This window comes from Cetorhinus maximus, chromosome 5, assembly GCF_964194155.1.
Source record: "Cetorhinus maximus chromosome 5, sCetMax3.hap1.1, whole genome shotgun sequence".
Taxonomy (NCBI): Eukaryota; Metazoa; Chordata; class Chondrichthyes; order Lamniformes; family Cetorhinidae; genus Cetorhinus; species Cetorhinus maximus.
In genome coordinates, this window is record NC_135883.1 from 148,064,923 (window position 1) to 148,086,709 (window position 21,787).

Genomic DNA, 21,787 nt, shown 5'->3' on the forward strand with positions numbered 1-21,787 from the left:
GATTCACAACTTTATCTCAGAGGGTTGTAGATGCACCACTACTGAGTCTATTTAAGGCTGAGTGACAGGTTTTTGATCTCTCATGGAATCAAGGGATATGGAGAGCGGCAGCCCAAGATCAACCATGATCACATTGAATGACGGAGCAGGCTCAATGGAGGGCCGTATGGTATTCTCCTGCTCAAATTTCTTATGTTCTTATTGGTTGAAGGATCAAGAACCAGAGGACACCAATTTAATGTGATTGGCAAAGCAACAGCGATACAAGGTAGAATGAGGAAAGATATTGTTTACTCAGCGAGTGGTTAGGATCTAGAATGCACTCAGTGTGGTGGAGGCAGATTTCATCGTGGCTTTCAAAAGAGAATTGGATCATTACCTGAAGAGGAAAAAATTGTGGGGGCTTTAAGGAAAAGGCAACAGTGTGGCACTATTTAAACTGCTTTTGCAGAAAGCTGGCACAGAAACAACAGGCCAAATGGCCTCCTTGTTTGTTGCAACCATCCTATGATTCGGTTACTTTAACATTATGTGAGGAACTCCACAGAAGCAAATTCTTTTCCCTCATTTAACATATTCTGGGAAATGTACCAATGCACCCAAAGACTTATATTTGTAGACAGATCTACGCGTGCACAGTTTTTCATATTGATTCAAATTTATGCTGTTGCATAGGCAAACATGATCAAAAAAGCTTTCAATAAATAGCCCAGTTTTGTTTTTTACGCGCTTGATATATCGTTTTGGAATTTCAAACAGAGAAGAATGTCATTCAACCCAATATGCCTGTACCAGCGCTCTAATAGTTATCCACTTAGTTGAATCTCCCTGCCTTCCCAGATGCTCTAAAATTTTTCTTTACCCAACTCGCTTTACTAACTTCCACTGCTACTTCTCATGGACTATTCCATGTTTAACAACCCAGTGCTTAAACAAGTTTCTCCCAACATCTCCCTTCCTTCCAAAGGTCTTAAATATATATCCTGTCATTGGCAACTCTCTGACCAGCAGATATAGTTTTTCACTATTTACCTTAACAAAAGTGCATTTTTTTTTATTTTAGTGATTAAAGTTCAATTTAACTGTGTTTTGCATTATCCTTATCTAAGGTGGTAAGTGCAGAAGAGTAAATCTTTTTAGTGAACTGATCCCAGACCTATCATAACAGTGCTGGACTGGGCCTCAGGAAGGTGATGGGCTGGAACAGAAATTAGGCAGCCAATAAGGCTTTTCTTTCCTCCTCCTTCCTCCTCAGGGAAAAAATATGTCACTTCCTTCACTCCCTTCAAAGACAATGGAACTTCAGTTCTGGTGGAAAATGAAGGGCTCAGCAAGTGGCACAATTTGGAAAAGAAAGACTTGCATTTATAGAGTACTTTTACATGGCTCCGAAATGTATCAAAGTGTTGCCCGTACAATCAAAAGCAATTATTTAGGCAAATGGCGTACACCTTGCACAGAGAAGGATTCCACAGGCAGTAATGAGATAAATGGCTATCTCGTATGGTTCTGGTAGTGTTTAGTCGAGAGAAGAATGTTGGCCAAGGAGTCAGATTGCTTTTCTTCCAATAGTGCTACAGGATAGAGTAATTTCCACTCAACAGGCAGTTGGGGGCCATGATTTATGATCTTGCCCGAACGTTGCCTTTGAAAAGCAACACTCCCTCAATACTGCACTGGTGCAAAGCTAGATTATATACCCAATCTCCAAGTACCTTGGGGTGTTTTACTATGTTAAAGGTGCTGTATAAATGTAAGCTGTTATTATCTCAGAGTGGGGCTCGAACCCATAAGCTTCCAACTCGGAACTGGGGGGCGGGGGGCGTTAGGACAGAGCTGAATGCACGCAGGGAAGTTGTGTTCTGATACATCATATTGAAATGTGTTGGTGCAGTGGAATACAATTGGCCAACAGCTCGAAATGGTCAGCACTCGTGTCTCATTCTTATTGCCAGTTCCCCAGTTACACTGCTCAATGCTGCCAGACACGATTCAGCTCTTTCCCTCTTCCATTGCCTCCTCCTCATTGCCCTCTAAGGTGGATGTAAAAGATCCACTGTTTAAAGGAACAATGGGAAGGTGCCTGGCCAACATTTACCCCCTCAACCAACATCACTAAAAAAAAACCAGATGATCTGGTCATGTTACATTGATATTTGTGGAACTTGCTGTGTGCAATTTGACTGCTGAGCTTTCTACATATTGTCAACACTTCAAAAGTACCTAATTGGCAGTAAAGCGCTTTGGAATGTCTGAGAGTCATAAAACGCATTATAAAAATGAAAGCTCTTCCTTTTCTCCTTTTCCTATTACTTAGTCAAATCCCATTTAGTAAGAATGGTTTTGTCCCAGTAATTTTGTCCAAAGGCTTAGCTGTTTTAAGTAGTGGCTTGTGCTGGATAACCAGTTATTTTAAGTGCATGGCAGCACTAAGTAGGCATTCAAAGGCTTTGATAGAGTGGAAATATAGAGAATGCTTCCCACATGAAGGCAAGGGCATAACTAGAGGCCCTTAAATGTATGTGTGATATATGGCCCTCAACCACTCCAGTGGTGCACTTAAGGGAAAGCTATACAAGTATAGGAGGGAAAAGGGAATAGATGGTTATGATGGTAGATGTAGGTAAGGAAAAAAATGGGAGGAGGCTCGAGTGGAGCTGGGGGTTGAATGGCTTGTTTCTGTGCCGGATATCCTATGTAAAGGAGTTATACAGTAAACAGCGTGACTTTGGTGTTGATAAGTACAACTGAAGGTAATCAGGATTTGAGCCTTTGAGATACTAATCATTCCAGAGGACAATCCTGACAGATGTGTGCAGTGCTGCTCAGCTGCTTCCTTCTTACATTTTGAGAACAAATGCTTTGTCATCAATTAGAAAGAGTCATGAATTGAAAATATCAGTCATGGGGACTGTCCCCATGAGTAATACATAACTGATCATCAAGAGTCTCAAAATCCCCTCTAAATGGGTTCTTAAATGAACTTTCTAGGTCACGTTTTAGATTGAAATATTTTTCATATTTTCTAATCAATTCTGTCAATCCTGGCTCCTCAATCGCAAGCCCCCGACTTAGGACAAATTTGTTATCAATAATGGGCATGCTGGAGATTCAGGTTCTACTGCATTTTGTAAACATTTTCTTTTTTAAAAACAGTATTAATATCCAGCGTCAAACAGGAGTGTTTTTCGGTATCTGTCCCCCTTTCCAAAATGAAAGCCGCTTAAATTTCTAAAATGTACTTACATTGCGTGTCCATGTGAGCCTGTCTGTGCTGTAGCCCATCATGTTCATGAGGCAGATCACAAACATGTTCCACTCTGAATGATAATTGGGTCCTCCAGGTGCATTGTATGCATTGTACCACTTGATCAAAACTTGTACCGCAACCTCTTTCGGGAGGATATATTTTATTGCTTGCAAACACTTTTTCACTATTGGAATTTAAACAAAAAAATGTTTTTGTTGATAAGTCGTCCCCCATGACACTCAATGAAATATTTAGCACCAAAATGCATAACACTGTATTTATTTCAAAAATCTAATTACAGGTTTGGGATTTTTATACATAATTAATCGTGCTAAAATACACAGTTCTCACCGAAGAATATTAAGATTGGTTTGCCCTTACCCAATTGAGAGTTGGTTATTTCGGGCGTAGTGATCCTAATTAAATTCCCGTTACTCATTTCCTGAGGAGAAAGATCACAAAACACTCAACATCGGAAGAGGAATCACTGTATGAAGACACACACAAGACAGATTTTATAAAAACAAATAAAAATTAAACAGCAGTTTAAGCTGGCCTTTATGCGGCATATCGGCTGTGGCTCAGTGGTTCTGAGTTAGGTTGTGTGTTCAAGTCTCACCCCAGGGACTTGAGCACAAAATCTAGGCTGGCAGGGAGATACTGATGGAATACCGCATTGTCGAATGTGCCCTCTTTCAAAAGAGATGTTAAATCCAGATCCCCTTAGTTCTCTCAGCTGCACAAAAAAGATCCCCATGGCACTATTCAAAATGTATTAGAGCTCCCTCCAGTGTTCTGGCCATCATTTATCTCTCAACAATATCAATGAAGTAGGGCCAAATTTCCAAGGAGTGGCAATCACCGTCGGATTGCCAGTCTGCTCCTATTTACTGACCCTACAGTGGAACTCCACATTTCTCGCCCACAGGGGTGGAGAGGTTAATCGGGTAGTCGGGGGTGGGGGTAATGGAGGCGGGGCCAGCTGGGGAGGTTAGTCGGGTTGTCATGGGGGTGGGGAAGTTAGTCAGTGGGGAGGGGGTGCTGGGAGGGTAGTCATGAGGGTGGGCTGGGGGTGTAGTCAGTGGGAAGGGTAGTCAATAGGGGCAGTGTTGGGCTGGGGATGCTAGTCGGCCGCAGAGGGGGCAGGTGCTGGCCTCGGGCCTGGGGATGGTGGTTGGTGGGGTGGGGGGTTGGGCTGGGGAAGGTAGTCGGTGGGGGGGGAGGGCAGTGAAGGTAGACAGTGAGGGGAGGGTAGGGGGGATTGTCGGGACGGGGGGTTGGTTGTCAGGAGACAAGGGTGGAGACTGTTGTCGGGAGGTAGTCGTGAGTGCGGGGGTACTTGGATGGTCCATGGTGGGGGGGGGGGGGGGTCTCGGAGATGTCAGTCCTTTAGTTACTCAGGAGTTGAAACTGGTTTTAATCTTTCTAACTTTTCCTGTGTAGTTATTCCGATAGGAGAGTCGGAACCATTGGAAATCCCCAACTTTAAACCAGAGTTATGGAGGCTTACAGATGCAGAGTAATTGCCAAAGGAAGTTGAAACTTCACAGGCAATTCCTGTGTAGGCAGTCCATGGTGACTTCCAAGGGGGCCCCCAGCGTATCCTCCGAGTTACAACCATCTAGGAAACGGAAGATCTGGGCCATAGTTTATTTAGCCATGCGTCGTATTGCTGTTTGTGGGACCTTGCTGTATGCAAATTGGTTGCTGCACTTCCTACATTACAACACTGACTACACTTCAATAAAAAAAAGTGTGCCATTGGCTGTGAAGTACTTGAGGCACCCTGAGGTCACGAAAGGCATCACATAAATGTAAAATTTTCTTGACTTCTACATTAGGTGGGCTTTATAAAAGGGAGAAAAAAAAATGTTCAAACCAGTTTAAGTTAGATTAATATTTTGTGCAAAATATTAGTTACTCTTTCCCCGGTAGTGAGCACAGATTGCATTAAGGACAACACAGTTACATAATGAACTCAAACCCAATGGGCAGTACGGTCCAGATTACTATCCATTGTACCTGCAACTGTAGGTGTCCAATACCCTTGTTGTTATAAGAAAATGCTCAGCATAGCCAAGCAGGGCCCGAGCTCAACTGTTGCTGGAAACTAAACTGTCGATGCTACCACTGACCAGGTCCACAACACCAACATACCAAGGTAACTCTATTTTGGACAGGATCCCGCAGGGAGTGAATGTATGTTCCAATCTGGTGGAAAGTGCAGTCATCCATGTACAACGAGTCATGAATCTTTGTGGAATCATTCAGCTCAGGGACTGGGGAGGGCCACACAGCCTATGGATTAAAAAAAAGCAAACACCAATTAATAATTATATCCTCACAAAACTCTGCTATTGACTACTTGGCCTTAAACATGACTTGCAAAGTGTCAATTGTCCCTCAGAAAAGTATTTTGCTATCAAGTAGTCTAAATAACACTCACCACCTAGAAACAGTATTACCACAAAACCTGACGTCAGGAAAACTTGCAGAGCTCCAATTTGAAAAACCAGATTTTTTTACGTTAAACATCCGAGATATCTGCTCTGCTCTGATTCTGGCCTCTTGTGCACTCCCAGTTTTAATTGCTCTATCACTGGCGGCAGCGCATCAGTTGCTTAGGCCCCAAGCTCTGGAATTTCCTCCCTACATCCCTCCACCTTGCTTTCCTCCTTTAAGGTACTCCTTAAAACCTCTCTCTTCAACCAAGCTTTTGGTCACCTGACCTAGTATCTCCCTATATGGCTTGGTGTCATAATTCGTTTTATAGTGCTCCTGGGACTTTCATTACATTAATAACAACTTAGATCTATTTAGTGTCTTTAAAGTACTACTGTGTTAAACGCTGCTTTATAGACACCTTATCACTGTGCCAAGCGTTCTGGAGTGCCATCAACATTAAATAGTTGGTATAACTACAAAATTACGTCAGTCATCTAACCTCTTAGCATGCTGAAGTGAACAGAAATACGGGCCATTGCTTAAATGGTGAGAGGCTGGGAAGTGCTGAACTTCAAAGGGACTTGCGCATCCTTGTTCATGAGTCACAGAAAGCTAACATGCAGGTACAGCAAGCAATTAAAGCAGCAAATATATGGCTTATTACAAGAGGATTTCAGTCTCGGAGTAAAGGTGTCTTACTTCAATTATACAGAAGCTTGGTGAGATCATACCTGGAGTGCAGTTTGGTCTCCATACCTAAGGAAAGATCTACTGCCATAAAGAGGGTGCAACAAAGGTTCACCAAACTAATTCCTGGGATGAAGGGGTTGTCCTATGAGGAAAGATTAAATAGGCTGGGCCTTTATTCTCTGGAGTTTAGAAGAATGAGAGGTGATCTCATCCAAGCATACAAAATTCTTACAGAGCTCAACAGGGTAGATGCAGGAAGGGTATTTTCCCTGGCTGGAGGGTCTAGAACCAGGGGACACAGTCTCAGAATAGGGGCAGGCCATTTAGGGCTGAGATGAGGAGGAATTTCTTCACTCAGAGGATGGTGAATCATTGGAATTCTCTGCCCCAGAGGGCTGTGGAGACTCAGTCATTGAGCATGTTCAAGACTGAGAGCAATAGACTTCTACATATTGAAAACATCAAGGGATAAGGGGATAGTGCAGGAAAATGGTGTTGAAGTAGATGATCAGCCATGATCTCATTGAATGGTGTAGCTGGCGCCAAGAACAGAATGATCTACTCCTGCTCCTATTTCTTATGTTCTTATCTTCAAACATACAGAGATAAACTTCTCTCTTGAAGAACATCATTCTTTACGAAACACAACAGGCAGAATTATCTGGGCCAGTTGACTGCACTATACATACACAGTTCTCATTATCAGTTGCATAATGTGAGCCAAAGCTTTCTAGAAGCAGCTTTGTCAGTTTAGGTGCTCACATCAGTAGGCTGAATAGACTGAAAAATGAACACCTACCTATGAGAAGGAGGCTAGGAATTAGGATCAGTGAGGGAATAGAAGAAAACTTGACAAGATGGTACAAAATAGTAATGTACTATTGTAACACAAAAAGTTGATACATAATCCAGAACTCAAGTTAACATTGCTCATTTTCAGAGTTCATCCCAAAATTGTAAACTTTGGAGAAGAACAGCATTAAGCTATGTTAGATGAACAGCTTGTTAAAATTCTTACCTCATCCAGTGTACCAGGGTGTCTGCTTGAAGGTCTAGCTGGAGTGCTGACACTGCCCAGTGGAGTGCTAGGCCGAGGTATTGTGTTGGACACAGATAATGAGGGAGTTGGAAGTCCAGCAATAAACACCTTTCCGACCTTTAAAAATAAACAGAATTTACACCTCAAATATACATGTTAATTTACAAAGACATAAACAATAGTGGTATCCTTGGAAAATGCCAACCTTGTTTGTAGTATTTTTCTGAGGAAAACAGAGTATGCCTAGGATGTATAATCTTACAGGTAAAGCAGCAGCCCTGATATTTTTGCCCAGAGGGAGCAATTTTAGGCCAGTGACATTGGCAAAGTTGGAAATCCCAGTGTTTTTTGTATTATCGTTTCACAGGATGTGAGCGTTACTAGCATTTATTGCTCATCCCTAACTGCCCTTGAGGAGGTGGCGGTGAGCCACCTTCTTGAACCACTATGGTGTAGGTACACCCACAGTGCTGTTAGGAAGGGAGTTCCAGGATTTTGAAAAGTGACACTGAAGGAACAGCAATATAGTTCAAAGCCAGGATGGTGTGTTGCTTGGAAGGGAACTTGCAGGTGGTAGCATTCCCATGCATCTGCTGCCCTTGTCCTTCTAGGTGAAAGAAGTCAAAGGTTTGGAAAATGCTGCTGATGAAGCTTTGATGGGTTGCTTAAATGCATCTTGTAGATGGTACGCACTGCTGCCACTCTGCTGTGGTGGTGGTGGGAGTGAATGCTTAACGTGGTGGATGGGGTGTCAATCAAGCAGCCTGTTTTGTCCTGGAGAGTGGTGAACTTCTTGAGGGTTGTTGGAGCTGCACTCATCCAGGCAAGTGCAGAGTATTCCATCACACTCCTGACTTGTGCATTGTAGATGGCAGACAAGCTTTGGGAAGTCAGCAAGTGAGTTATGCGCTGCAAAATTCCCAGCCTCTGATTTGTTCTTGCAGCCACAGTGTTTATTTGGCTGGTCCAATTCAGTTTCTCGTGAATGGTAACCCCCCGAGGTTGTTGATTGTGGGCAATTCAGCAATGGTAATGTAACTGAATGTCATGGGGAAATGGTTAGATTTTGTCTTGGTGTCAGGCTGCTTAGAGTATTTTGGGCAGGCCATTACACTGTTCCAGTGGATCTGGGGGACCTAATTAAACAGCAATTGGAGTTTGGGGAGGGGCTAGCAAGAATTTCTTCAGCAAAATGTGGCTGTCTTCTCCTGCCGTTTCAGGGGACCCAAATCAAATCAATCAATCACATTACAATCGGTTGCACTGCAAGACTGCACTCTTATATTTTACCCCAACCAGCATCATCCTTGTAGCTCCTGCCCCAGATTGCTATCCAGTGACACTTGATGGTGTCTGCATGCATAACGCAAGATGGGGGCACAGAACCAGGCTCAGCAATGACACCCTCTGCAAAGTTGGCCAACACTGGCTGTCACGCATAATTCCCACTCGAGTGAGGGCCTGGAGGATGCATGGAAACCACAGTACAGTATGTCAGGAAGGGGGTCAAAGTCTTCAGGAAAGTGGAAAAGTGAGGCAAAAAAGGAGAGAAAATTAGCAGGATTTACTTTTCTTTAAAAAAAAAGAGATAAACATGCAGGTTATAGAGGAAAAGTAACTCAGTCAGAACATGTAGTGCCACATTGCTCTGGAACATCGACAGGTCATGCAGGAAGGTTCAAGCAGAACCAGTTCTGGTAAGTTATTGGTCTTAATCATGCTGATTGGAGATCAGACACATTTCAGTAAGGGGGCGGTGAGAAAGTTGTAGGGGGCAAGCTGCTGCTGTATTGGCGGCCAGATGGCTACAAGAACTGCAACAATACTTTGCTTCATTGAAGCTGGGTACCTCTCCCCTTTAGCCCAAGATCCGAGGCCTAAAAAGCATAGAAATAAAAATGGTAAACCGTCACAAGTTAAGAGTTTGCCCTCAATTGTTCAAGGGTTAAAACTGATTGGATTTTTAAAGTGTTTTTATTTTTAGAGGGATTGAATTGAAAAGTAGGCAAGTTATATTATACCTGTAGCAAACTTTGGTTAGACGACACTTTAAGAGTACTGCATGCAGTTCTGGCTGCCTTATTATAAAAAGAATATAAAGGCACTGGAGAGGGTGCACAGAAGATTTACAAGGATAGCCAAAATACATGGGTAGCTATATCAGGCAAGAATTGACAGGTTTCTTTTCTCTTGAAAAAAAGAAGGCTGAGGGGTGACCTAATATAGGTCTTTAAAATTATGAAAGGTTTTGATAGTGGATACAGAAAGAATGTTTCCTATTGTGAGGAAGAGCATAACTAGAGGCCGTCAATATAAGATAGTCTCCAAGAAATCCAAGTGGAAATTCAGAAGAAACTTCTTTGCCCAAAGAGCAGTGAGCATGTGGAACTCAGTACCACAGGGAGTGGTTGAAGCAAATATTATAGATGCATTTAAAGGGACACTAGACAAGAATATAAGAGTTCAGGGAATAGAGGGTTACGATGGTAGATGAGAAAAGATGGGAGGAGACTTGAGTAGAGCAGAAACATCAACATGGACCAGTTGGGCTGAATGTCCTGTTTCTGTGCCTTACATCCTATGTAATCCTATGATCTTACTTTGACTACTTTGCCAGAACCTCAATGCTCTCTCCAGATGTGTCTGTTTAGGTTCCAGTACTGCTGTGTCTATTTCTCCTGTGTTGCTTTCAGAGGCTCCCTGAATGTACGTCAAGTGTCAGTACCACAAATGAACACCTGCCACCACCACCAACCCTGTCCCCAACCCACGCACACACAACAGAACGCTGACATCTCCCAGCTTTGTATGAAGTTTCTTCTCTTCTCTACCTCCTTCCTCCACGTCCTACCACAAAAGGAACCTTAGAGAGAATCCTAATTATCATAAAACCATAAAATAGAAATAACGTATTTATGTACTAAATACTGCTTTCAATGATTGTGAGGATAGCCTGTGTAAAACAGTTCGCCTCAGGAATTATGCACACAATTTATGCACCAAAATCTGTGCCAGCCGTGGGTCAGAATAGCATTCTTGCCATGGAGTCAGATTGTTGTTTGCTCAAGTCCCATTCCAGCATTTATACTTCAACCAACATCTCAAAAAAAAGATCGTCTGGTCATTATCACTTTGCTGTTTGCGGGAGATGGCCTTGCACAAATTGGTTGTTGGGTTTTCCTACATTACAACAGCGACTGCAGCTCAAAAGTGCTCCCATTGGCTGTAAAGTATTTTGGGACCAACTGAGGTTGCAAAAGGCACACTATAAATGCGAGCTCTTTATTTCTTTTTAACGCTTTCTCCACAAAACACGTGTAACTTCAACCTTGAAAGTGTCTGCTTCCTGAAAAGTTTAAAACCAGTGTAGACTGGGAATTCATTTCAAATGTTAAAAAGCATGGCAACTTACCCGTATAATGCCAGTGTACAGCACCAGATTGCCGTTACTTTCCAGGACCACCATTGTGTTGACACTCTGTTCGCAAAGGTAAGACAAGGAAGAATAAAGTAGTCTGAAGCTGCAGAATTAATGCCAACATTTCATACTTAGCGGAGTCAAAATAATTTGGGTGGGGAAGAATTACACAGAAGAATTTAGTGAATTTAAATACGGAAAGGAGGAACATGTCCTGCTGTCTTTAAGGTCAACTGTTTGCAATATGGGTAAAGAAAACCCTGTATATACCCCTCATCCCACCATCGGAATAACTTTGAGAACTAACCTTTCTGTCCCCATCTCAGCACTGATTATGTACAGGGAATGGGGTTGACTAAGTCCCCAGGTCGGAATCATAAGAAAGCATGAATAATGATTTTAGATGAATGTTATATATGGAATAACCTTTAAGACAAGTGCACAGGGGGCACTAACTTGACGACACCATCACTGGGTGGCTGGAATCTATTCTGAAAATTGCAAACAAATGTTAACAATATCAGGTGGTCTGTGGAGGACCACATGCTATAACATATAGACAAACGTGGTCAGGCTAACAAATTAGTTGCTGTATGTTTCCGGTCATTAATACTTCAGCTGGCGTTATAAACCACAACATCGCTTCATTAAGGTCAACAAAACAATGAGATGTGATGCAACCTTAAACCACAATTAAACCAGTTTTATTATTTATCGCATTTGCTGTTTTCGTTGCTTATTTCATTTTTAGCCATTGCTTCTCAATGGCAAATGCCAATGTGTTTTTTTCCCTTTAACAGAAACAAACTTTTCATAAAATTGGATACTTGGCAGTGATCCAATCAAAGGTGACACCATGATTTACTGGTAAGTCAATTGTTATCACTCACTTCTGCTCAGAAACCAATATTGGCATGGTCTCCATGAGTTTGAACTGCAAGTTGTCCATCATTGTACTTTACTGAATAGTAACAAAAGCAATTCTACAGACTTTTTGTTTCAAATTCAGGCAACACAGTATCAGAAGATATTGGCATATCACCAACTTGTGACTTGGAGCAGTAGAGGATTGTTTCATTCCCTGAGCTGGCATTCACTGTTATATTACTGTGCACAAGCAATGGGTGCAGTCCAAGCTTCTCCCAATACTGAAGGCAGGCAGGGAGCGAGCAATGCAAAAGGCCTTCATTCCACAATACGCTTGCACAATTGGTAGAGGCTAAGTGAGATTTGCCATCCAATAAGTCCCATGGCATTGGTTGTAAAATTAGAGGTGGCAAAAAAGATTTCAGCAAAATAAATTGCAAAATACTTTCAGTTTCTGCAAGTATATTTTCACTTAAAGTAAATATGTATAAGTGAATGAATCCACCAATTCAGCCAGGCCCCTCCTTTCTCCACACGGTTATCAGTTGGAGGCAAACACAATTGTGAGCCTGACTTTCAATCTCATGAAAATTTAACAAGTTTGGCAACATAAAACAAAAATGATTGCAAAGCACAAACTAAAAGCTGTGTACAGAAAGGCGGTCAATCCACAGAAACACAGCAAGACAACTCCAAGTGCTACTTCACTTTAAAATGAATCTGCTTATGCAAACACAACTACCATTTGCAAGATAATGAGGCAGCGTTAATAAAAAATTTTTTTAATCACACTGTTCAAAATTAACGCTCTCTAAAAGGCCTGAACAGAAAAAAAAAATTAGTTGCTGCTTCCTGGGCCTAACATATCTTCAAGCCACATTGCATTTAGGCCAGGAGAAGATAGCTGATCTTAATTCCACTCAATGGCACCATTTAAAACAATAAAATTGAAATTCCACATGCTGGTCAACGGCAAAGTCTCTGATCTGTGAACAGTGCAGCAGGGTAAATGGTATTGGACAGGTCAGACAGAGTGTGACCAAACAGCTTCTTGAGTAGCATGAAATAGCCAACTCACTTAATTTGATTTGAATGACACCTTTGTAATTGGCACCTACCGATATAGGCAGCTGTCATAAGTGGGGGTTAGTGGTAAGCAGTGGGGACAGTAACACCTTTCTAAAAAACTAATTAGAGAAATGTTGCCAAGAGAATTGCAATTAGCAGTTACGCCACTAACGATGATGCCTGAAGCATCTTTGTTACCTCGAGACTTGACAATTCCAATGCTCACCTAGCCAGCCCCTCAGCTTCCACCCTCCCTAAACATGAGCTCATCCAAGATTCTGCTGGGTGATGCTAATGCGCAACAAGTCCCTCACTCCCTATTGACGACTGTGCCTTCAGCTGCCTTGGTCCCAAGCTCTCAAATCCCCTTCCTAAACCTCTCAACCTCTCTTTTCTCCTTTAAGACACTCTTTAAAACCCACATCTTTGACCAAGCTTTTGTTCAGCTGTCCTAACATCGCATGTAGCTCAGTGTCAAATTTTGCTTGAAACATTTCCGTGAAGCCTTTGGACATCTTATTACCATAAATATGGTGTTTAAATGCAAGTTGTTTGAATTTTCTGTTATGAGAAGCAGCACGGTTTAAAATACAACTCACCTCCATAGCAGCAGCATCTTTCGCTTGTATGACAGTAACTGTTCCGAAAATCAGCTGAGTCAAGTCATTGCTTTCTTCAAATTTCACACACCTGTTTGGGATTTAAGTAGACGCAGCAAAGAAAAGTTTTCCAAATATTTACTATGTAACCAGTTGTCTAAGCAAGCCAATGACATCATTTTTACTAAATAGCCATCATGTTAAAAATGATCAAAACTTGAATCAAATTCTCAACAAGTTTAAAAATCTCGGGTTAGAATTTACAATGCGGGGGGGTGGGGGGTGGTGGTGGTATTGAGAGTGTGGAAGTACAGCAGCGGAGCAGCCACCCTGCATGAAGGCCCTGCTCCTTCCATTTACAAATAGGCCTTTCCAACCTCTTGGCAAACACATATTCTGCACGTAAGGGAAAGGGAAGCTGAGAGGATTGACGGGTTACAAATCATATTTTTGCTTGGCGATTGAATGAATGCACGAAAGTTCTCACTTTCAATTTCTAGCAGAATATAAATTGTGCAATAATCAGACAACAGAAAGTAATGTGGCCAAGGACGAGTTATGCATCCGAACCCCCAAAGTAAATTTTATAAAAACTCAGTCCAGCTGTCCATTTATTATTCGATATAAATCCTTTATAAGGCAAAAAGAGAAAACTCAATGCATTTCAACTGTGATTTATAACTTGGCAAGCTTTTCACTAGTGACACTCACCGCAGTTGATGGCGAGTCTCCACCAAGTAACATAAAAACTTCTGACCGCAGAGATCACTGGTAATAAATACTTTTACGGCCTGAGAATTCTTTTCTCTGTGGAGATAGAAGTCAATACTTGAGGTTTCTGCAATGCAGGCAGATGTATTGCAATGGCTTGGTGTTTCTTGAGAGATTACTCCCTGCATTTCTGATAAAGAGTTCACTTACAAATTCTGAATCTGCCTTTCTCTTTCAAGAGCTTGTTGGGTAAAAGTATCTAAGAATATGGAGCCACTGCAGGATAATGGGGTTGTGGCACAGGTCAGCCATGATCCGAGTGAATGGTGGAACAGGTTGAAGGGACTAACTAACCTAATCATGGGTGACTTTAATCTTCATGTAGATTGGGAAAATCAAATTGGCAGAGGTAGCCACGAGCAAAAATTAATAGAGATTTCCTAGAACAATATGTTGTGGATCCAACCCGGGATAAGGCTATTTTGGATCTGGTACTGTGTAATGGGACAGGTTTAATAAATGATCTTAGAGTAAAAGATCCCCTAGGAAAGTGACCATAACATGATAGAATTTAGCATTCAGATTTAGAGTGAGAAACTTAAGTAGGAAACAACTATGCTAAACTTAAATAAGGGTAATTACAAATGAATGAGGGCAGAGTTGGCTGCAGTGGACTGGGAAAGGAGGTTAGCAGAAAAGATGGTTGATGAACAATGGCAGACGTTTAAGAAAATAGTTCATGACTCATAACAAAGATATATCCCAGTGAGGAAGGAGGATTCTAGGAAAGGGATAAACCAGCCATGGTTAGCCAAGGAAGTTAAGGATAGTATCAAAGTGAAAGAAAAAACATAAAATGTGGCAAATATTAGCGGTAAGCCAGAGGGTTGGGAAAGTTTTAAAAACTAACAGAAGTTGACCAAAAAAAAATAAAGAGGGAGAAAATAAGCTTTGAGAGTAAACTAGCAATTAATATAAAAACGGACAGTAAGAGCTTCTTTAAATATATAAAAAGGAAGAAAGGTCAAAGTCAATATAGGTGCCTTAGAGAATAAGGCTGGGGAAATAATAATGGGGAACCAGGAAATGGCAGGGGAGCTGAATAAATCCTTTGCATCAGTCTTCACAGAAGGCACTAATATCATACCAAAAATACTAAATAATCAAGGGGCAAAATGGGCGGAAGGAAATAAATACAATACACTAGAGAAAAAGTACTAGGGAAACTAATGGGGCTAAAGGCTGGTATGTCAGCTGGACCTGATGGGTTGCAACCTAGGATATTAAAGGAAATAGCTGCAGAGATAGTGGATGCACTAGTAGTAATCTTCCAAGAGTCCTTAGATTCTGGAAAAGTCCCAGAGGATTACTGGAAAACTGTCAATGTTAACACCCTTATTCAAAAAGGGAGGGAGACAAAAGACAGGTAACTATAGGCCAGTTAGCTTAACATCTGTCATTGGGAAAACGTTGGAGTCTATTATAAAGGATGTAACAGCAGAGCATTTAGAAATGGATAATCTAATCAAGTAGAGTCAGCATGGTTTCATGAAGGGGAAATCATGCCTGTCAAATTTATTAGAATTCTTTGAGGAGGTAACAAGCAGGATAGATAAAGGGGATCCAGTAGATTTAATATATTTGGATTTCGAACAGCCCATGCTGTTGGGAGTAGTATATTAGCATGGATATAGGATTGGCTAACTATTAGAAATCAGAGAGTCGGGATACAGAGGGTATTTTCAGGATGGCAACCTGTAACTAGTAGAGTGCCACAGGGATCAGTGCTGGGGCCACAATTATTTACAATATATATTAACGACTTGAACGAGGGAAATAAACGTACTATTGCCAAGTTTGTGGAAGACACAAAAATAGGTGGGGAAGCAAAAGGTGAGGATGACAGAAAGAGTCTACAGAGGGATATTGACAGGTTCAGTGAGTGGGCAAAAACTTGGTAGATGGAATATAATGGGGGAAAATGTGAGGTTATGCACTTTAGCAGGAAGAATAGAGAAGCTGAATATTATTTAAATGGAGAAAGACTGAAGAAAGCTGCAGCCTAGAGGGATTTGGGGGTCCTCGTGAATGAATCACAGAAAGCTAGCATACAAGTTCAGCAGGTAATAGGGAAAGTAAATGGAATGTTGGCCTTCATTTCAAACGGAATGGAGTATAAAAATAGGGGAGTCTTGCTAAAACCATACAAGGCACTAGTTAGACCACACCTAGAATACTGTGAACAGTTTTGGTCCTCTGATTTAAGGAAAGATGTACAGGCATTGGAGGCAGTCCAGAGAAGATTGATCCCGGGTATGGAGGGATTTTCTTATGAGGAGAGCTCGAGTAGGTTGGGCCTGTACTCATTGGAGTTCAGAAGAATCAGAGGCGACCTTATTAAAACATATAAGATTCTTAGGGGGCTTGACAGGGTAGATGCTGAGAGGCTGTTTCCCCTTGTGGGAAAGTCTAGGACCAGAGGGCATAATCTCAGAGTGAGGGCTCACCCATTCAAGACAGAGATGAGGAGGATTTTTTTCTCTCAGGGGGTAGTCAATCTGTGGAATTTTTTACCACAGGGGGCTGTAGACGCTGGGTCGTTAAGTATATTCAAGGCTGAGATAGACAGATTTTTAATCAGTAAAGGAATCAAAGGATATGGGGAGAAGGCAGGAAAGTGGAGTTGAGGATTATCAGATCAGCCATGATCTCAGTGAATGGCAGGGCAGACTCGATGGGCTGAATGGCCTACTTCTGCTCCTACATCTTATGGTCTTAAGCCTGGACTAGAGGCTGACTGGCCTGCTGCATATTTCCTTTTTTTAGCCCCAAAGCAATATAACACATTATTTTCTTTCTTCCAATTTACTCTCCTCTCTAAAGGCCATAGCTTGTGCTGTGATGTTCCCACGGAAGCCGGAAGCTTTCCACGACCTCACCCAAGGGACCACTCTTTACATATGAGCCAAGCGAACAAGTGTTGACGTGTGTGTTCTTTCTGATTCTAGATGCTATCACAGCCGAGCCTGTTGACGTTCTTTCTGAACTTTCACACGTGTGCGTGAGCAAGAGGTCACAGGGCAGAAATCTGGGAGCACCAACCCCGGAAGAGTTTGTTTTGTTTGCTCTCTAGCCCAATGACATCTTAACCGCTGCACCAGCTGAGATCAAGTGACAAAACACAGACCTCAAGTCAAACCCAGAGCTTGCTGCGCGGTCACCATGGGTCATTTCCAACATGCTGTTGACAGTAAATTGAACTCCACATTACTTTATGTGATTATAGAGAAAATAAAAAAAGCTGAGGAACTGCTACAAGACTGAGAAATTAAAGTGCTGAATCAAACCACCAAATGGAATTTAAATTGACTATGACCCTCTAATGTCCTTAGTGTTTTATTAATTTATAACATATGCACCTCCAACTGTGCCATTCTTTTTTCAGGTCAAAATCACAATTTTTGCAGTTAAAGTGCCACACGAACTGAGAGTCCCCCACCCAACCCCAGTAATATTCTGCTCCATGATACAACAAATAGAATCTAGACTTATAAAGCGAGATAATTGATTGAAGAAAGGGTGCTTCCACACCTGTCACCTCCAACCCCCGTCAGCCAAGAATAAATACACTCTGTCCTAAACTCTTATTGGGCAGAAACTGTTTCCAGCATGCCTGTAGCAACATCTTACAAATGAAAAAATCCTTTGTCTTGTGAAACTAAAACTCAAGAACAAGCTTCAGCAAAGGTTAACGTGACAGCCAGTCTCTCACCTTTCCAATAGAACAGCAACTTCCATTTTCCTAGCATCTTTAATGCACAAATGGTAATGTGGGAGTGGCAGCATAGTAGTAATGCTACTGGGCTAGTAATCCAAAGGCCTGGGCATATGCGCCACAGCAGCTGGTGGAATTTAAATTCAATTATTAATACATCAGGAATAAAAAGCTAACAGTAACCACGAAAATAACAAATTGTTGTGTAAAAGCCCACCTGCTTCACAAATGTCCTTTAAGGGAAGGACGTCTGCCATCTTACCTGGCCAGGCCTAGGTGTGACTCCAGGCCCAGAACAATGTGGTTGACTCTTATCTGCCCTCTGAAATGGCCTAGCAAGCCACTCAGTTCTATCAAACCACTAAAGAAAAGTTGAACAACAATAAAACCAGATAGGCCACCTGGCATTGACTTAGGCACCAGAAACGAGAAAGTCTCACTCTGCCCTGCTGACTCTGCAAAGTCCTCCTCACTAACATCAGGTGGCAGATGACAGTCTGACATAGAAATATTCACTGAACCATACCTTACAGCCAAATGTCCCTGGCTCCACCATCACCAGCCCTGGGTGTGTCAGGTCCCAACATAGGTGGAGGCACAGTGGCACACAGTCAGTGGGGAGTTGCCCTGGGAGTCCTCAACATTGATTCTGGACCCCATGAAGTCTCATGGCATCAGGTCAAACATGGGCAAGGAAACCTCCTGCTAATTACCGCCTACAGCCCTCACATAGCTGGCGAATCAGTGCTCCTCCATGTTGAACACCACTTGGAGGAAGCACTGATGGTGGCAAGGGCGCAGAATGCACTCTGGGTGGAGGACTCCAATGTCCATCACCAAGAGTGGCTTGGTGGCACCACTACTGACCGAGCTGGCTGAGTCCTGTGGGATATAGCTGCTAGACTCTGCCTGCGGAAGGTGGTGAGGGAGCCAACAAGAGGGAAAAACATACTTGAACTCATCCTCACCAAACTGTCACAGATGCATCCGATCACGAAAGTGGTGGTGGGAGTGACCACCACACATTCCTTGTGGAGATGAAGTAACATCTTCAGATTGAAAACATTGTGTGGCACGACCACCGTGCTAAATGGGATGGATTCAGAACAAATCCAGCAACTGAAAACAGGGCATTCAGGAGGTGCTGTAAGCCATCAGCAGCAGCAGAACTATATTCAATCACAATCTGTAATTTCAGGGCTTGCCATATCCCTCACTCTACTGTTATCATCAAGCCAGGGGATCAGCCCAGATTCAACGTGAAATGTAGGGCAGCAAGCCAGGAGCATCACCAGACATGTCTAAAAATGAGATGCCAACCTGGTGAAGCTACAACATGGATCTACATGCATGCCAAACAGTAAAAGCAGCATGCATTAGACAGAACAGTGTAATCACATAACAAGCAGATCAGATCAAAGCTCTGCAATCCTGAGACATCCAGGTGTGAATGGTGGACAATTAAACAACTAAGAGGAGGAATGGGAGGCTCCAAAAACATCCCCATCCACAATGATGGGGGAGTCCAGCACATCAATGAGAAAGACAAGGCTGAAGCATTTACAAACAACTTCAGCCAGAAGTGAATGATCCAATTTAGCCTCCTCTTGAGGGCCCCAGCATCACAAATACCAGCCTTCAGCCAATTTAATTCAGTCGAACCCACCGGAAAAAGCAAAGGTTACGGGCCCTGAGCACATCCCGGCAATTATACTGAAGACTTGTGCTCCAGAACGAGCTGTTCCAGTACAGCTACAAAACTGGCGTCTACTCGACAAACTGAAAATTGCCCAGATATGTCCTGTCCTCAAAATGCAGGAGAAATCTATTCCAGCCAATTACTGCTCCATCAGTCTATGCTTGCTCATCAGCAAAGTGGTAGAAGTGGTATCATGCCGACAGTGCTGTCAAGCGACAATTATTCACTAATAACCTGCTCACCAATGCTCAGTTTTGGTTCCACCAGGGCCACTTGGCTCTTGACCTCATTACAGCCTTGGTACAAACATGGACTAGAGCTGAATTTCAGAGGTCAGGTTAGTGACTGCCCATGACATCAAGGCAACATTTGGCTGAATATGGTATCAAGGAGCCCTAGCAAAGCTGAAGTCAAAGGGAATTGAAGGAAAACTCTCCACTAGTTAGTCACACCTAGCACAAAGGAAGGTGATTGTGGTTGCTGGAGGCCAATCATCTCAGCCTCAAGACATTGCTGCAGGAGTTCCTCAGGGTAGTGTCCTAGACCTTCTTCAGCTGTGTCATCAACGTCCTTCTCTCTATAATATGGTCAGAAGTCGGGATTTTTGCTGATGATTGCAGTGTTGAGCGCCATTCGCAACATCTCAGATGCTGAAGCAATCCACGTCTGCAAGCAGCAAGTCCTGGCTTGGGCTGATAAGTGGCAAATAATATTCGCACTAGACAAGAAAGAGACAGAATCTAACTATCGCCCCTTGATGAAACTTAACTGGACCAACCATATAAATACTGTGGCTTCAAGAGCAGCTAAGAGGCTACAAATTCTGTGACGAGTAACTCACCTCCTGACTCCCCAAAGCCTGTCCGCCATCTACAATGCACAAGTCAGGAGCGTGATGGAATACTCTCCACTTGCCTGGAGGAGTGCAGTTCCAACAACAGTCAGGAAGTTTGACACCATCCAGCACAAAGCAGCCCACTTGGTCAGCACCTCACCCACCACCTTAAACATTTACTCCATCCACCGTGGGTGTACAGTGGCAGCAGTGTGTACTAATTACAAGGTGCACTGCAGCAAATTGTCAAGGTTCCTTTGACAGCACCTTCCAAACCTGCCATCTTTACCACCTAAAAGGACAAGGGCAGCGGACACATGGAAACACCACCACCTGCATGTTCTCCTCCAAGTCACTCGCCATCCCAACTTGGAACTATATCACTGTCTTTGGGTCGAAATCCTAGAATCCCTTCCCTGACAGCATGTGGGTACCTACACCACATGGACTGTAGTGGTTCAAGAAGGCAGCTCACCACCACCTTCTCAAGGGTGATTAGGGATGGTCTATATCTGATAAATGCTGGTCTAGTCAGCAACACCCACATCCCATGAATAAATCTTTAAAAATCACCACCTTACCAAGCAAGAGAAAAATATAGATAAAAAGAATGATGGATCAGGCAACCAAACTGATTTTCTGAGGGCAAAATGAGACAGTGGCCATTGATTAGCACACATTCAGTTCCTCTTCAGCTGGAATGCTGCACAAAGTGACCAGAAAATTAAAAGAAAAGATAAAAATATACACAGCTTGCTCAGAGAAAAGCATCTATTTGAGTGCAGCTACAACTCAGTGATATAAATTTCTCCTCCGGATTTGACAATTGTAGAAACTTCACTGCAGAAACTTCACAAAATCTCAGCTGACTCTTCAGTTCAATGCTGAGCGAATGCTGCACTGTCAAAAATGTCTTTTGTCTGATGAGACAGTAAACTGAGGCCCTGTTCAAATGGGCATAAATGACACTACTGTATTCCAGAAGGAAAGCAGTGCAGTTCCCCACTGTTTTGGCCAATATCCATCCTTCACCCAACACCATTAAAATATACGAACAAGGTACTTATCTCATTGTTGTTTGTGGGACTTGCCATGCACAAACTGGCTGCTGTGTTTATTGTATGTATATGTGTGTCAGAAATAATTCACAAACCTTGAAGCACCTTTTCATGTCCTGAAAACATGAAAGGTTTTTACATAAAAGTTATTTTTTATCCCTGAATTGGCTACGTCTCTAAAAGTAGCCTTGGATTTTTTTTTTCCTCTATACTTTCATGGAATGTGGGCATCACTGACTAGGCCAGTGTTTTCGCCCATCTCTAATTGCACTTGAACTGAGTGGCTTGCTGGGCTATTGCAGAGGGCAGTTAAGAGTCAACCGCATTGTTGTG

At 42.6% G+C, this 21,787-nt stretch overlaps 1 protein-coding gene across 4 annotated transcripts in view; it reads right to left on the reverse strand.

The window, feature by feature from the left end:
- anapc1 (anaphase promoting complex subunit 1) overlaps positions 1-21,787 on the reverse strand; it is a 222,829-nt gene that overhangs the window by 167,339 nt on the left and 33,703 nt on the right. For all 4 annotated transcript variants that reach the window (XM_078542651.1, XM_078542649.1, XM_078542650.1 and 1 more), the window contains 7 exons: positions 14,088-14,183; positions 13,377-13,467; positions 10,837-10,902; positions 7,404-7,541; positions 5,408-5,548; positions 3,632-3,692; positions 3,247-3,434 (listed from right to left, as the gene is read on the reverse strand). In XM_078542651.1, the coding sequence (XP_078398777.1) occupies positions 3,247-3,434; positions 3,632-3,692; positions 5,408-5,548; positions 7,404-7,541; positions 10,837-10,902; positions 13,377-13,467; positions 14,088-14,183 (781 nt within the window). The remainder of the gene's footprint in view (positions 1-3,246; positions 3,435-3,631; positions 3,693-5,407; positions 5,549-7,403; positions 7,542-10,836; positions 10,903-13,376; positions 13,468-14,087; positions 14,184-21,787) is intronic.